Consider the following 18,522-nt stretch of genomic DNA (forward strand, 5'->3'; position numbering starts at 1 on the left):
TTTGGTATGTTGATGTCATCTTTTTTAAAATTTACAGATAGAATCTGTGCTCCCATTAATTTCTATCCGTTACAATTCTTATTGTTTATTTCTAGATATTTTGTTGTTCTGTTCTGATAATGTTATGATTGTGAGATGGAGAAAACTAAGCATGCTTTCTTGGAATTAAGCCTTATTGATCTTAGTGGCACATCTTGCAAGTGAACATGGCTAATTGAAATTGGACTATGCCTTGTATGCAAGTTTACTCTTAAACAAGAACAGCAGGGGAAAATTGCATGGCTGTGAGTTGGACTGGATGGCTCCTGTGGACTCTTCCAACTTCATGATTCTATGACTATTTAGTATACTCTCCACCTCATTTGGCAAAGATAGACTCAATTAATATAGTACTCTTCTGTTTCAGCTGCTTTTTAAATGTCAAATTTTCTTTCACTTCCTCTCACTTTCCCCTTTGTCCTTGACTTACTTTCATTAGGGTAAAGTGACTTCAAACTTCGTTAACTTAGAATAGGAGGGGAGAAGAGAAGAGGTGCAAAACAGGAACTCTTTTTCCACTTCCTTTCAACTGCTACTGTACTTTTCTATTTTTGTTTCAAGAGCAAAGGAAATATTATTATCCAGAGAAAACAGTATTTTAAAATACAAATTTATGAATAACGTTTAAAAATAATAACAAAGAGTCTTTATTACTAAATAAGCTACATGTAGTGTTAATCAGAAGTTAGAATTGCAATCCTGTAGAAGTCTACTCAAGATTAAATCCCATAGAGTTAAAGGAATTTTACAGCCAATTGAATGGATACTATATGTTTATGGGAACGGCCCTTTATTGCCTGCCATTAGAGGCATAAATTGGTGGAAGACAATTGCTCCTGTAGTTTACATTTAGAAAATAGTACAGTGGATTGATGAGAAACCTAGTAGTGAAGGCAAGACAGTTTCTGAGATGAATCATGTTTTAAAGTAGAGGAGAGAAAACAATACTCTTCACTTGTAACCATCACTGGACTTCAATTTTATTAGCATAGTAACTGTTTAAGTTGCAGAGGTGGTGGTGGTAGGATAGGATGTGTTGTAATGCTAGTGGTTGTATGCAATGTTGTAGCCCATTTTAGACAAGGGGACTCATGAGGTCCTATAGGCAATTTTCCTACTGGAGATGCTCATCTAGTCAATCTAATGTGCTTTAATGATGATTTGCTCTATAATTGACATATCTAACCACATCCATTACTCATAAATAGTGAGCAGAAGGAAAATACAAATTGAAATTGCAGTGTATGCTTTACTAGCAGTTTTTCACAGTTATAATTCCTTTTAAGACTGGGTTTGGTAAGTCCTGTTCAAAGGGCTTACCAGACCCAAGGTATTATATTGCTTAGAGAATTGGAGTAGAACAGAACTTTCAAATTTCCACTTGGCTATTAAGCTCACTGGGTAACCGTGGGTCAATTACTATTTCTCAGCCTAACCTATTTAATCAGATTCTTGTGATAATTAATGCAGAGCTGGAGAAAGACCAATATGATGTTTTGTTCTTTATGTCCCATTTCAGCAGTTTAGGTCTCTTTTTGTATAGCAAGAAAGTTCAGAACTTTGCCTCCTAAAGCCCAAACATGTCTATTGTCTATTTAAATCTATGCATGCTTGTTTTTGACTTCCTACTTGAAGATTTTCAAAGTTAGCTGGACAGTTCTCAGAGCTAATAAAATTATGCTGCTGTTTGCTTCTGTGTGTGACTAAGCAGTTTGGACCGTCTTTTTCAAATTATGAGTTCATTTGATGCAGATGTAGGAACCACTGGAGCTGACACATCCCAAAGTGTGCTCATTGTACTCTTTGGATTGGGTCAGGAGAGAATGCTTCTGGAACATGGCCATACAGCCCGGAAAACTCACAGCAACACAGTGATTCCAGCCAATAAAGCCGTTGACAACACACTGTTTGGATTATTCACATCTACAGGTTCTGGAAATCATTTAATTGTTGTACACAGATACTGGCCATGACTGATAGTTTTTAGGAATCTTAAAATTTCATTAAGGTAAAGGTAAAGGTTTCCCCTGACGTTAAGTCCAGTCATGTCTGACTCTGGGGGTTGGTGCTCATCTCCATTTCTAAGCCGAAGAGCCGGCGTTGTCCGTAGACACCTCCAAGGTCTTGTGGTTGGCATGACTGCATGGAGTGCCGTTACCTTCCCGCCGGAGCGGTACCTATTGATCTACTCACATTGGCATGTTTTCGAACTGCTAGGTTGGCAGGAGCTGGAGCTAACAGCGGCTGCTCCCGCCGCTCCCAGGTTCTTTAACACACTTCGCCACTGGGGCATTAACATTAACATTTCAGAAATGTAGAATTTATCACAGTAGAATTTATCACAGTAGCATTTCTTTGACTTGAGAGGCTGTTTCTAGTTTTATGTATGGTTTTACTATTTTTGAAAATCTAAGAGCCTGTGACATACATAATTATTTGCCATGGCTAGTTTTGAAGGAAAAGAGAAATAAGAGTCTATTTTTGCTTATAGTACTTCTAACAATAGATTCAAAGAATTCACATGTGGCTTGGATTAGACAAGTGGAATGGTTAACTTTTTTCTGTTGAATGTGCTCCTATGCACTCTCACAGTGTTTCCTAACTTCCTACAGGTGTTTTGGACTTCAACTCCTAGAAATCCTAGCCAGTTTTCCAACTGTTAGGAATTGTGGGAGCTGAAATCCAAAACACCTAGAGAGCCAAAGGTTGGCAACCACAACTCTGAAACTTGCCTTAATTTCAAAAGCATTTAGCTATATGCCATATAGGGAAGAAGGGGTGTTCAGTTAAAAAAAATCAATTTACAGCTTAATTTAATTTAAAGCATTAGTTTAACAATTATTTGGATTTTAATCTCAGTTTCTAACAAAAGAAAGGACAAGTGTGATGCGTAGACCAATGGCATATTGAATTTAGCTGTGGACAGATCTGTGTTCAGAACTGCCTTCTGACATAAAAATCAGAATTGCATTGGATAAATCACCTGCATAAACCTCATAGTTATTGTTAAGAAAACACAGCAATTCTATGGAAGGATGGAAGGGGTGTGTGTGTGTAGGCATTAAATAATACAGATGTCTATAACACACCGTTTTCACATATCTGTTCTTAAGTAATTTTTCATTAAAAAGCATTTGAAGACCATCTCAGAGATTAAAATGAAAATTTGGGAGAGAAAATCATAGGCCAAGGTGTAATAGTGTATAATTTTTTTACTGCACCATAGCTTCTTTAACTATTACAAACAAAGTAATGTTTATTTCTTTGGCCTAATAGACTGTACTATACTTTTTTTCTTGTGTCAAGAGTGACTTGAGAAACTGCAGGTCGCTTCTGGTGTGAGAGAATTGGCTGTCTTTAAGGGCATTACTCAGGAAATGCCTGGGACAGTTTTTGCCTGTCAATTGGGACTACAGTATTTCTACCACTATTTCCTCCTTTCTGGAAGGAAAGATTAAACATGTTCCATAGCACTGTAGCAATATATATGTATAATTGTTCCATTCCTTTCTGTCACTAAAATGAATATGAAATGAGCTACTTTAAATGAAGAAGGGGATTTCTATGGTATCTAGGAAACCTTGATTTTTGAGGGGCCTCCCACACATACACCAGTACTGTACCTTAATAAAAATAATAAGAACCGTTTGGTGAACATATTAACCGCCATCATACTCCTTCCATGCAGGTATTGGCCATCAGTTGGCCTGGGTGAAAATTCAGCTGATATAAAGATTTCCTAAGCTACTTAAGGACTGAGGACGAAATCAAAATCTCCAGCATTTGACCCTGTTTTATTAACTTGTTCGTCATGCTTACACATATTTGTCAGCTCTTAAAAGTATCTTGTGGCCTAAATAGGCTTCCTATGTGAAATTAGACATATTTATGTTCTTATTTAATTAGCTAGTGGTGGTGGCAGGAAGGGACAACTCTACCTGCCATGAAGGCAGGAGAACATTCTTTGGAACCCAAATTGGCAATGCTAGTCTTGGATTCCTTCATTTTTGCCCGATGTTAAGCATCCAAGATGGGGGTGGGAGAAGAAGCTATGTTCACTGTCATTTTGTGAGAGTACAAAAAAGTTATTTATCTTTAGGATTTATTTACAGCACTTCTATTCGCACTCCTGCTACTATAGTTACTTTCAACAGCAAACAATGAGTGTGAGGGTAGGGTGGGGAAACTTAAGTGCTGAGATGTTATTTTACCTTACATAGGAAAAGGAAAGAATTATCCATGTGAGGAGATAAATATTTAATGGCTTTTAGATGAAAAGATGACCTAGCTAAGTCATCATTCTTTCTCTAACCCCCCTTAAACTCATGGACAGGATTCTGTAATGTGGAAGTTAGAAACACTTTATCTCAAAAACAGTTCAGTTGACCAATTTTGGGAATCAGTTTTTTGTTCCATGTGTTTTTAACTTCACATAAAGGCACCCCAGGAACTTTCCAGATAATTATTTAGAAAGAGAACTTATCACGTGTTCACTAGTACTGTATATGTAATGTTTGAAACAATTCTTAGAAATCAGTGGTTAAAAAAGAATGACCTTTTTGTTTTGAGGAGCAAAAAGAAAAGGAATAAAAGAAGCATTGTCTATTGTTCATAGAACTCTACATAATTTAAAACTTAATTGTTTTAATCTTAGAATATATACTTAGGGCAGTCTTAGACTATATACAGTGCTTGAAAGTAAGTTATAGTCTGTTTAGTGGGACTTACCTCATATAAACATACTTAGGATTATAAGGCTAGCTCTTATTTTACTCTGTGGACCTAAACCTGTGTTTGTGACCTAGGATATCATACCATAATAAGGTAGGCATGCAAGAAGCAATGATTATGCATTCTCTGTGTTTATGCTGGGGAAAGACATTGCATAAGCAAACTACTTTTGTCAGTCATGTAACAGACAATAAGGGAAGGATCTGAGGATGCCTGCCATAGATGTGGGCGAAACGTCAGGAGAGAATGCTTCTGGAACATGGCCACACAGCCCGAAAGACATACAACAACCCAATAAGGGAAGGACATAGGGAATGTCATTATCTGTTTCTCAGGATATTTTTGATTACAATATCAAGTACTAATTTATAGCTGGGTTCTCTTGTGAGCAATCCCCATTAATGCTAATGTGATTCTAGGTGAATTAATCAGTTTTTAAACAGATAATTGCCAGTTTAGGAGATGTCTGAATATCCTATAATCTTGGAAGAAGATGTAGCATTTGAACTAACAGCATATCACGGTGAATTGCATTTAAAGGCATGGAGGACAATATTAAAATCTGGTAGTACTTACCCAATGAAAGCTGCAGATTTTGAAACAGTTTGAGACCTAATAAGACTAAAACTATAATCCTGTAAAGTAAATTACGTTAAAATAAATGGATTTTACAGCTATGATGTTAGAATTACATTTTGACCAGCTATACTTCAGACCTGTTATTAATTGTCTTTGATATGAAAACAAGTCAATTACTTTAAAAACTAAATTCAGACAACGTGGTGGGATTATTCAATGCTAGCTGTGATTATCAAGGGCTATTCGTTTCACTAGGTCTAACAATAAATTAGGCCAAGTTTTTTAAATTTAATTTTATAAACTGGTCAACTTGGAAATAAATCTAGGACTAATTGATCAAGTTAGAATTTAAGAGTTGTGTGCCAGAAGCAGAAAACATCATGCTCCCCTTTCCTCTGAGTGTAGAATATCCTAATTTTTTACACTTAGGATGGTTAATTAAAGTATTAAATGAGTGGGGGAATAATCAAGCAAAATGGTAGACACCATAAGTATTACTGCTAATATGCCTGTTACTTATAAGAGGGATTCAAGGAAGTTTTCTAAACATTGACATCAATACTGAAGCTTTTTTTCCATGTCAGGAGTGACTTGAGAAATTTCAAGTCACTTCTGGCGTGAGAGAATTGGCCGTCTGCAAGGACGTTGTCCAGGGGATGCCCAGTTGTTTGATGTTTTACCATCCTTGTGGAAGGCTTCTCTTGTGTCCCCTCATGGGGAGCTCGAGCTGACATAGAGAGCTTACCCACTCTCCCCGGATTTGATACGGAGTGAAAACCAGAAATCTCCAGTTAGGTATATATTATTTTAAAACAATTTTAAAATCCATAAAATTGAAACCATTTCAAAATTAGTTGAAAAGTGTTTAAAAACAAACAGAAAACTCTAAAAAAAAGCACATCATCAAAATCCCCTTACAGTCAGTTCCCAAAAGCCTGTATAGAAAAGTTGTCCGAATGTGAACAAGAAGGAAGCCTCATTATGGAGGGAGCTTCAGAGTTTAGGAGCAGGCCTTGTGCCTTCTTAAAGATTTCAGACCCTAAGCATGTTCATACATATAAATATTCTTCAAGTAGCCTGAAACCTGGGCAGTATAGCATAGGGCTTTAAGGGTCATAAATAGTGTTTTGAATTGGAATGCCAGTCAGTTGATCTGTTGCAACAAGAGTTGTACTCGGTCCCAGTTAATTTGGCTGCAGCTCTTTGCACTGACTGCTTTTTTCAAAGGCAGCCTCATGTAGAGTTTATTGCAATAATATACATGGTGTTTCAAAATGATGGGCCCAATTTCAAAGCAGTATATTTCATGATGGCAAAATGTTACAATTGTATGAAGAGTTACAAACAGTTTAATGAGTTCTCAAGTTATTAAGTTTTACTAACCATTTTGAGCGAGAAACAAATCTAAAAATGGAGAGTATCTCAATAGGTCTTATATTGTGGGGTTTCCCTCTTGACTGAGGCTAAGTGCTGTTTGGGTTCTGGGAGAGGCATCTGACGTCAATAATTTGAAACTTTATGCCTCACCTTTTTAAGTAGTAAAGTAGTTCATTCATGGGAGTTCATGGTAGCAGAAATACAGTGATTTCAAATCAAGTCCCATCTTTTTGAAAGCCTGTATAATCAAGGCACGTACTACAAATGCCATGATTTTCTAATTCTTACAGGAAACTTAAGAATTTTCATATTGTGATACAATGACAATATAATATTAGGGGCAATACAATAATATACGTAATAGGAGATGTTAATTGATGCTCTGCTTTTCTTAATATTATGATATTAAGGAATGTTCTAAGGAGTCATGTGATATGATAAATTGACAGACAGGATATATACACATTGTAGATAGGAGCTGAAACTTAACAATCCAGCTAGAGAGTCAATTTGAGGGAGGATTGGATAAAGTGCAGCCATGGGGCCTCATGTGCCCCTCTAGTTGTTGTTTGTTAGCCTCACTTCTAGATTCCTCAGACAGCCCTTTTCTGGCTAAAAGGGGTGACGGGATGAATTATTTTTCTTGGAAGTGTCTAGGAGTTGCAATTTGCATACGTTTTAGTCTTTTCATGCAAAGCCTCATACTCAAAATTACTTATTTTCCAAATGCAAAAGTGGATTCCCACCTACCACCTTTTTTGCTTCTATAAAAAATCTCCCCATAGGCCATTGTGTTAAAATCATTAAGCTTTCAAAAACCATAGGTAGATATCTTTTTCTCAAATTCAAAACCCTGTCTCTATCAGCTCAAAATTATTTTTGTCAGCTTCAAACCCTGTCAGCTTCAGGTTCAAATCGCTGTCTGAATTTCCTCAGATGGAAGCCTGGCCTTTTAAGACACCCCCCCCCCCGCCCCCGGGAACCCTTCTTCACAACCTCCCTGGGTCATGGTTGGCTTCCTTGCAGCCAGGTCTACTAGTGCCTCCTTCACATTGGTCTCCTTCAGAAGTCAGTTGCTCTACTGAGGTCTTGATTAAGAGCAATGAGGTCCAGCACTTTTTTTTTCAGAATCCCCACACATTTCTGAATGCAGTGAAACAACTATGCAGTACTTAATTTGCAGTACTCAGCGGGGCTTTGTGTCTCCCTGGTAATGTGCCTAGTTGGTGATCTGTCTCCCTCAGTGTTTAATAACCTGTCTGCCCTCTCAGACTAGACCTTTTCCACACAGCTAACTTGCACAAGACTCAGTGTTACATTTTTCTTGCTTATGCAGGGGCAGTCATACCATATGTGTCCCACAGACTACATCCATAATACTTCTTGATGTTCTCTGTTCTCTGTTGTGGGCCAGCCTTAGAACCATCCTCTTTTCTACCATTGGTATTTCCCCTCAGACACTTTGGTATTAGAAGACTGCTAGGTGTGTGTATCTCTGGGAGTCATACCGGCAGTTAACTCCAGTGCTTTCAACTTCAGCTTATAGGAGTCACTCTCGTGAGCCCTGTCTTGCTCTCTTTCTTTGTTCCTGTTCTCCCAATTCCTTTTCACACTGAAGCTCCTTTTCTCCTAATTCTTGCTACTTCTCCGCTCTCAAAATTTATAATTCTTCCTCAAGTCTTTCTTTGTTCTTGCTTCCCCTTTCCCTTAACTCTTGTTCTTATTCCTTTGTCAATGTTTCTAGATCTTTTTCTCTTTGTTCTCGCTTTCCTCCTCCTTGATTGCAACCTGCTAATAATATCTGAAGCAATTACTTATTGATTCTGGATAATACATAATCTCATATATAATATAATATAATACATAATCTCATTCAATGGACATGGCATTGGCTATACTTATTACATAATTTTTCAGAAGTAATGTCTTGGGATAAGGGAGCAAATTTATCAGAGTAATGACTCAAGATCCTCTTCCTATTTCCATATCATTAGTCCATAATTCTGAGTTTTTGTTCTATCATTTCTTAACTGAATAGTCCTTTCAATGCATTGTTTGATATATTTCATTGGTTTCTGAAGATAGGTGTCCTCTTAACTATAGAAACTTCACTATTCCAAGAAAACCCCCACAGATTTAAATAGTGTATCTTATCTTCAGAGAGCTTCATTCTCTCCTTGAAAAGCATTAGTGTTTGAGTTGTAATCAACATTGTTGCTGCAAAGTTTATCTCAGTGAACATAGCATACTTGCGCAGGTTGCTAATAGGCAATATGGTAGTGGAGTTTAAATGAAGATTAATAATCATTTATATTTTCAGGAACAAACTATACATGTTCAGATTACTTAGTTGATCAAAGTATCCTGCATGGATGGTCTTTTTTAAATGGAGCTAACCAAGCATTCATGTTTTTATTTTATCAGACAACACAGAATGTTATATTGGCAGCAATCCTGTTTAACTAACAAATATTTTTTTACTTCAGTGGTTAGGTAGGTATATGCTCCCTCCCCTGCCTTTCCACAGATTTTGAGGGTCCTGAAAAAGAAACAGGGTACAAGTTTAACCTTTCATATTTGTCCAGATGAAAGGACCAGATTACTCTTTTATTGTAGGATCACCATGCCTCACTCCAAAACATTTTGTCTGCAGTTGTAACCTTCCTGTGCTTTTCCTGCTTCTTGTTTAACAGGGAAAAAATCTGCTGTGGAGGACAAGATGAAATAAGAGCACAATGATTGTTGATATAGTGTTTTCTATTTGGAAGCATCCTGCATTTGTAGTCCTTTTCCTATTCTCACTGACAACGCAAATAGAAGTTTGCTCAGTAAAAAATGAAAATGAATTCCAAAAGGGAGGCTTACATATTTGAATGCTGTCATGTTCTGAATTTCATTGTATACTATGTAGTTCACCTCCAGGAATGTAGCAGTGGGACTGTTTTGGCTTTTCTATTGCTGTTGATAGTTCTTAGGTTTTGTCAAACAATCTAAAAAAAAAACCCCTTTCTTTTAGTTCTATAAAGCTATAAATATTCTCTGGTATTGAGAGATAAATCTTGTTACTAATTAAGATGTCTTCCATCTATGTATATAAGAGAGTGATGGCATCAGGGCAGCGGAAAAATAACAAGACTACAGGCCCCCCAACCTCGAAATTTGACAACACAACCCATCATCCACAGCTCTAGGTTGATACAACAAAAAGAAAAGAAAAATAAAGTCCTAATTAGAGAAAGAGGAATAATTGTTTTTATCCAATTGCTGCCAGTTACAAGGCTAAGTTCTGCCCACTTGGTCTCCTAGCAACCTATCCAGCCCAGGGGACAGGCACAGTTAGGCCTCACTTAGGTCTCTTCCACAGATTATTTAATTTGCACTGGATTATATGGCAGTGTAGACTCAAGGCCCTTCCACACAGCTATATTACCTATTTATAATCTTATATTATCTGCTTTGAACTGGATTATCTTGATTCCACACTGCCATATAATCCACTTCAGTGTGCATTTTATACAGCTGTGAAGAAGGGGCCCCAAATAATCCAGTTTTAAGCAGATAATATAAGATTATAAATATACAGTAGAGTCTCACTTATCCAACATAAACGGGCCGGCAGAATGTTGGATAAGTGAATATGTTGGATAATAAGAAGGGATTCAGGAAAAGCCTATTAAACATCAAATTAGGTAATGATTATACAAATTAAGCACCAAACATCATGTTATACAACAAATTGGACAGAAAAAGTAGTTCAATACGCAGTAATGCTATGTAGTAATTACTGTATTTACAAATTTAGCACCAAAATATCACAATGAATATAAAACATTGACTACAAAAACATTGACTACTAAAAGGCAGACTGTGTTGGATAATCCAGAACACTGGATAAGCGAATGTTGGATAAGTGAGATTCTACTGTAATATGAAATAATTACTGTGGTAATCCAGTCCAACCCAATTCTGCCATGGAGGACACAATCCAAGCATGCCACCCAGCCTCTCAATAAGAAGAAGAAGAAGAAGAAGAAGAAGAAGAAGAAGAAGAAGAAGAAGAAGAAGAAGAAGAAGATCATACAATCATAAGGTTAGGAGACACCCCTAAGGACCATCCAGTTCAACTTTCTTCTACCATACAGGACGACACAAACCAAGCAGTCCTGACAGATGGCCATCCAAGATCTGCACAATAATAATACAAATCGAATCATAGAATCAGACAGTTAGGAGAGACCCCTAAAGGCCATCCAGTCCAACCCAACTCTGCCATTGGATGATACAATCCAAGCACTCCCAACAGATGGCCGGCCAGCCTCTCAATAATAATAATAATAATAATAATAATAATAATAATAATAATAATAATAAGAACAACAACATCATCATACAATCCTAAGGTTTGGAGTGACCCCTAAGGATCATCCAGATCAACTTCCTTCTACCATGCAGGAGGACACAATCCACGCACTCCTGACAGATGGCCATCCAGCCTCTACATAATAATGATGATGATGATGATAATAATAATAATAATAGCATAGAATCCAAGAATTTGGAGAGACCCCTTAGGGCCATCCAGCTCAACCCTTTCTACTATGCAGCAGGACACAACCCAAGCATTCACAGCACATGGACAACGTATAAATACTATACAATACTACACAGGGACATAGATCCCCTCTACCCTCACCACTTTCACAGTACACAAACAACCAAATGCATACTAAACATAAAGACAACCCTACAACAGACATTCAACACCACGACTACCTCAACAAGTTCTCACCAACACCACCAGACAACACCACAGCAACGCGTGGCCGGGCACAGCTAGTGTTTTATAATATACTAATATGAGATCATCAGAAGTTGTAGTTTATTTTTATATATTTATAAGAGTAATTTAAATACCATGAACAAATTTTATTGACCTCAACTTACATGAAGATAATTTAGAGTTAAGCTTCAGCCCCTGGATGCAAACAGAAACTTCCATGTTTAAGTTGAGGAGAGGTTTGGGGGGTCAAAATGGAAGGGTAACACTTCTCAGAACTCATTTTGTGGAGGTAATGGAAGTAATATATGCAAGAAAAAGTGGCCAGAAATATCATCACAACAGGGCATTGTGCTTCTTTTAGGTTTTCCCAGGACAAGCAAGTATATGGCATAGATAGGGAGAAAAAAAGAGAAAAGCTGACTGGGAAACCAGGTGGGAACAGAGGAGAGGGAGAGAGGTGGATGGGTGTTGGATTTTTCAATGGGAAGAGTTGGAAGATAGGTTCTTCTTATTGTTTCTGAACCAGTAGGCAGCCACAAGGACTTGGGGCATGAAAGAGTGGAGCTGCTTGCTACCATTGTCGTTTTCCACCTAGTCCAGAAGTGGTACTTCAGAAAGGGGTGAGAACTTAATTCATCCCAAGAGCATCAAAAAGAAGCACCATTTGACCTCTTCTATTCTTCCTACCCTGGAGTGAAAGCATCAAAGAGCTCAAAAACGATGGGGAGAGTGGAGAGGACATATGTTTTTGAGGTGGATTTTTTGTCAGTTTTTTTTACCTAGACATTAAGTAATTGTTTTTGTTTTAATAATTCTAAATAATTTTACTGATTTTTTTTTTATTTTGTTGCCACAGCAATACAAAACTAGTAAAAACCATATCCTGAGAGTGGCTTGGGTGTTTGACAAATAAAAACTGAAATTTCCTTATTCTTCCTCTTTTTCTCCAAAGGAAAGATTATCCCCACACCAGGTTATTTCTTCTTAGATGTGATAGCTAGCAGTTTGCATGTTAATGTTACACATGGATTTTGTACATAAATTAAAAACAAAAGCTTCTTTTTTATTGTGTTGATTCTGCTGACATTAGTTACATCAATTTAATTTAAGTAGGGGCTGTGGTGTATACTATATATATAGTAGACCTGAATTCAACCACTTATTAATTCTTACAGTAAATTAAATACCGTGGACAAAACAATACTTTTTAAAAACTGGCTAACTTTTAAATATGTTCTTTCTTCTTCTATCTCCTAAGCATGGTGTTATTGCTACAGAAGATGAAGAGTATTTTATTGAGCCTCTAAGAAATTTAACTGAAAATTCCAGTAACTTTAGTTATGAAAGCGGCCATCCTCATGTTATATACAAAAAGTCTGCTATTTACCACCAGCTTTTCTATGATCATATCCTTTGTGGTGTCTCAGGTAAAAAAATTAGAACTGTAGTCACGGTTTCTTTCTTTTGTTATGACAAAATACATAAGTTTTTTTTGTTTTAATTCAAGGGGAATGTAACTTCAGTTTCTACTACAGTCCTTTTAATGCAGCCAGCTATTATTTGAACTACATCCATAGAATATCAGGGAAATTTGTTTTTCATATCTCTGGGCTAATGTCCAGAAAATATTGAACTAAGCTGGCTACCAAAAGAGGTATGCAATTCTGCATGTCCATATTAGCTGCCTAGGAGCAGAAATCTCACCAGCATGTCCAGCATTGACACCAAGAAGGCTAAAGAGTAAAGAGAAATAATTATTTCTTATGCTACTGCCAGATGTGCAACAGAAGAACAATTTGCCTTTTGCATTAGGCAAATGATCTATTATCCTGTTGCTATCTCATTAGTTTCTATGCTGTACATGCAGGATGGACTTTTGCCTTCTGTATATTCACCATGAAAATATTGACCTGGTGACAGGATGTAGAGGGACCCATTGTTTATGTACCAGAATAGCACCTTGGGTACTAGCATGGGTAAAGGTGAAGTTTTTCCCCTGACATTAAGTCTAGTCGTGTCTGACTCTGGGGGTTGGTGCTCATCTCCATTTCTAGACCAAAGAGCCAGCATTGTCTGTAGACATCTCCTAGGTCATGTGGCCAGCTTGACTGCATGGAGCGCTGTTACTTTCCCATGGAAGCAGTACCTATTGATCTACTCACATTGGCATGTTTTCGAACTGCTAGGTTGGCAGAAGCTGGGGCTAATAGCGGGAGCTCACTACGCTCCCTGGATTCAAACCGTCAAACTTGCGGTCAGCAATTTCAGCAGCTCAGCGGTTTAATCCGCTGCGCCACTGGGGGCTCCGAGTACTAGCATACAAACCTAGAAATACATGATTTCAGAAGTCAAGCAGGGTCAGTTCTGATTAGTGCTTGGATAGAGCTAGGAAGAAATCCTAGCTGGAAATCTTAGAAAACTCCTGCCAATCAGGAATAACAGTACAGAATTTGCTGGACTTGTGGTCTGACTCAGTATAAGGCATTTTCCTTTGTTAGCAGTGTATTGGGTTAATAATTCTAGATTTTTTAAAAGCAAAGCTCCTTTCTGTACATCTAGCATAAAAATCATACAAGGTGTTGGTGGAGACATGTACTTTACCAATCCAATAAACCTCCTTGTTTTTCATTAAAGAAACTACAAGATTAAGGCTGTTTTTAGCATTATAAAATACTTAAGATATATATTTTATTTAATTCTAACAAAATACAGCAGTCATTTGTAAATACTCTGAAAGGATCTACTTGTTTTGCTGAAAGTTATTCGAAGTGACTAACATGCTCACAGTAACTCAAGGCAATGTTGTAAATTTATTGAAAGAAAGAAACGCATATAAATTTCATACTTAGTAATTTTTGCTATTGTTTGACCCACATTATTTTTTCCTGGTCCTCAATGGAGGCACCAAAATAATACACAGTAATTCATCTTAGGTATTATTAATCCATTCTTATATAATAAGGAAATTCACTCCATGGTAAACTTGGGGCCAACCTATGATGAAATTAGCTCTGCCCCTTCTTTTCTATTACAAGACTAATTTTTAAAGACAGACCAAAGTAGAAACCTATTTCTATCTTGGTCCTACAAATGGTTCAAATTAAGCTGAAAATTGTAGTCCATCTCATAGGTCTGTAACATTTGTACTGCCAACCATCAATATTGAACAAATGTTTAACTAAATAAAAACTTGCATACTGATAAATGTTAAGTAAGCATAGATATTTATGCAACCATTTCCTCTTTTATTAAAATTAATATGCTAAAATATATAAAAACTTTTAGAAAAACGTAATATAAATGCAGCTTCTGTATTAATTCAAGCTTTCTAATGTTTTCTGTTGAAAATGTAAGGTGTATAATGCTAATTAAAATTGGTTAATTTCTACTTGTAATGCATGGAGATTGATGGAGTATTCAAGACAATTTAATATAAGATAAACCAGATTAAATGAAGATGTTAAATACAGCAAACTATTTTATGTCACAAATTATTTTGATTCACAGAAAGCAGTAAACCATGGTGGTTGAACAATACAGATGCTTTTCCAACTTTACATCCTGTTAATCATACATTAAGTAGTAATCATCGTCTGAAGAGATCAATAAGCACTGAACGTTTTGTGGAGACGCTTGTAGTAGCAGACAAAATGATGGTGGGATATCATGGTCGTAAAGATATTGAGCATTATATTTTGAGTGTCATGAATATTGTAAGTTTGATCCTCTTTTTGTTTTTCAGATTACATTTTGGCACTATTTAGATTATTGTTGCTGTTGTATTGTAGCTCACCTTGTTCCAAGACTATCTTAGGGTTTTGTACACTCAAAATCAGTTTAAAACGGTTTAAAGAAAATATTCATTATTCCACTTAAGTACCATTGCTCTTTTTCCCCTTCTATTCTTACTTTCTTATTGGTCTTGCCTTTCTTTAAACCCAGTATTTATACTGCCTATACCAGCTTCACGTGGGTTATGTCAAAAAATAAATAAATCTCCCCCCTGTAGTTTTTGCCTCTGCTCCTTCTCACCCCTCCAATTTCCTAGAGATGTGCTCTAGGGACTTTTAGGTATCCCCTGCTTCCTTCTTCCCAGAAGTGGAGTTGGTGCCTTTCCCCACCTCTCAGGTCATTTTTCAGGAAGTGCACACATGTGCGAGCAGTGCAAAGTGAGCCTTCCACATTGCACAGCCACAACTTAGTTTTCTCCACATCCACCCAATTTTTAGAGTAATTTCAAATTGTTTTCTTTTGCTTCATCTTTTATATCCTTTGTTATGTACTCATGGGTTGTATCCTTGATTGGGTTATAGTAAATTGAATTCTGTAATTTTGGGCCCAAAATTATCAGATTGACTTACAGTTGCACATATACTGCACTAATTGCACAAAGAATACTATCATAGAAGTAATGATAATACTGTAGAGTCTCACCTATCCAAGCTCACTTTTCCAAAGTTCTGTATTATCCATGGCAGTCTGCCTTTTAGTAGTCATTGTTTTTGTAGTAAAGGTTGCAATGTTTTGGTGCTAAATTCGTAAATACAGTAATTACTACATAACATTACTATGTATTGAACTGCTTTTTCTGTCAGTTTCTTGTAAAACATGATGTTTTGGTGCTTAATTTGTAAAATCATAATGTAATTTTATGTTTAATAGGCTTTTTTCTTAATCCCTCCATATTATCCAAGATTTTCGTTTATCCAGTGTTCTGCCGGCCCGTTTATCTATAAGTGAGACTCTACAATACTATCATTTATTAATGACTGGGTTAGGGAACATGTGCAGCTCCACTCTTAACAGTATTCTGTTGCATTCTGCTGTACAAGTGAATATCCACTTTTATTCCTCTGAGGGCAAGTAAAGACTCCTCTTGTAATAATGTTGAGTTAAGGAAACTTTAATAGGTCTGGACAGCATTATTTCTGTTGATAGAATGAGGCTTCCCATAGAAGTGGGCTTGGTATAATGGTGGTTAGTGGGATTGGGAAAAAAATCTTTGTTTCCATCCCTATCCATCAGACTTAACAGAATTCACTCTTAACAATATGTTTGAATTTGTAAATCATGAGATAGGGAGGAAAACATGAATTATGTTAAACATATGTACCAAACTTTCTAGGATTTTTGTCTGACTTTGTGTCTTTTCTTATTTTCTGGAGGTCAGGTTGCCAAACTTTACCGTGATTCCAGCCTAGGAAACGTTGTGAATATTATAGTGACTCGATTAATTGTCCTCACAGAAGATCAGGTAAGAATAAATTTTAAAATATATCTCTGTTCTCTAAAATATAAGTTACAAAATATATCTAATTACTATAATAAAATAACCTATTTTTAGAAAATGTGCTTAATAACAAAACAACAGCCATTTGTAATCTTAACATTAGAAGAGTTCAGAAAGAAATTATTTTAAAATGTTTTCCCACATTTTCACTTTTATCTACTGAAAATTACCTAGCTGGCAGATTTGGGTAGTAGTTGTTGCAGCTTGGTTTTTTTGTTTTTGTTTCTGTATTTTGAAACGCTAAAAGCTGCTTTTAATATAACTTTTCCCTACATTAAAAACTCAGTCTGTGGAAAAGGTAACATTTGAAACTAATTTATAATTCTTAGCTTTGACAAACTATTATTGAAGTGTTAATGTATGTGTACACAGAATAAAGTATAGGTCAGACTTAACACAAATGAAATTTGGCAAGAAGAAATTATTCCTAGAAATCACTGCTTCTAATTATAGATCAGATTTAGACTTCAGAAGTCTTAACCGCTGACCCTAGTAATTTGTTTGGAACATTTCTGGTATGCATATTGTATTGCAGCCAAACTTGGAGATAAATCACCATGCAGACAAGTCCCTTGATAGCTTCTGTAAGTGGCAGAAATCCATTCTCTCTCACCAAAGTGATGGAAACACCATTTCAGAAAATGGAATTGCCCACCATGATAATGCGGTCCTTATTACTAGGTATGACTTGTTGAAATTATCTCATTTCTTCTCTTCTGTTTCTCAATTATTTCTATTTACAAAAAAGCAAGCATCAAAGTGTTTGTATTAATCATGTATAAGGTAAAACTGTTACTTGTATTTGACACTATGATAAAACATTCAGTAGCAGGTAAGACTACTATTACTTTCTGTTTAGAATTGGAGAAAGTGTAAAGCATATATGAAGCGGATGAATGTGATTGTAGGTTAAGTGCTTCTAGAAAAGAGAAAACTAAAGTTCAAGATCCAAATATTATTGAACAAACTGGTGAAGAATAATGTTTCACTGATAGTTTTGAATAATTTTTGCAGTCACTTTCTCTGTACATACAGTTACCAAGTTACTTTGTTCTTAAGTTGCATTTGTTTGTAAATCGTAACAGACACATGTTTAAAGTCTGTCTATTTATTCATGCATGCATGCATGCATGCTTTGGATAACATAGGGAAGGGTTAATGCTCCTGTGGTGTTTGTTTTGCTGTCTGTGCCCTTGTTCAGAAGATTGCACCTCACTTTCTGTCCCTGTGATAATTGGTTTTGAAAAAATTGGCTTGTTGTCGAAACAAGAGTTAGTGAGAAAGCTTCAGTGGAGACACCTTTTCCCCATGATAACTCTTCCAGGAGTGAATTTCCCTCCCAATGGGTAGATTTCTCTCACTTCCTGTTGTCTCACCCCATTCTTAACTATGAGTCATTTGTAACTTAGGGACTGCCAAACTTGCCAAATGTTATTATTACTTGTATATCTACATTTTTGCACATCCTTTTGATTGGGGAGGAATATCATCAGCCTATAGTAGTACTCCTCAGCTCCTTCAGATAAAGTGGCAATATGGATATTTTACTCTTTGATTTAAGGCTGAGCTTATCTGTGCACTTATTTGCAGCAATATCCCTTTAATGTTCTTTAGTAGCAAAGATTAGATGTGTTTGTTGTAGTTGACTCATTAATGAAGTACAGTAGAGTCTCACTTATCCAACACTCGCTTATCCAACGTTCTGGATTATCCAACGCATTTTTTG

The 18,522-nt window shown here is 36.4% G+C and overlaps 1 protein-coding gene across 2 annotated transcripts in view; it reads left to right on the forward strand.

The window, feature by feature from the left end:
• adamts6 (ADAM metallopeptidase with thrombospondin type 1 motif 6) overlaps window positions 1-18,522 on the forward strand; it is a 180,663-nt gene that overhangs the window by 23,550 nt on the left and 138,591 nt on the right. Inside the window, exons 1-5 of one of the 2 annotated variants that reach the window (XM_062972382.1) lie at window positions 3-12,259; window positions 12,765-12,933; window positions 15,014-15,219; window positions 16,677-16,760; window positions 17,332-17,477. In XM_062972382.1, the coding sequence (XP_062828452.1) occupies window positions 12,227-12,259; window positions 12,765-12,933; window positions 15,014-15,219; window positions 16,677-16,760; window positions 17,332-17,477 (638 nt within the window). In that variant the 5' untranslated portion in view covers window positions 3-12,226. Of the gene's footprint in view, window positions 1-2; window positions 12,260-12,764; window positions 12,934-15,013; window positions 15,220-16,676; window positions 16,761-17,331; window positions 17,478-18,522 lie in introns of those variants that run through there. The other variant, XM_062972381.1, reaches the window with a different exon arrangement.

This window comes from Anolis carolinensis, chromosome 2 (assembly GCF_035594765.1).
Source record: "Anolis carolinensis isolate JA03-04 chromosome 2, rAnoCar3.1.pri, whole genome shotgun sequence".
Taxonomy (NCBI): Eukaryota; Metazoa; Chordata; class Lepidosauria; order Squamata; family Dactyloidae; genus Anolis; species Anolis carolinensis.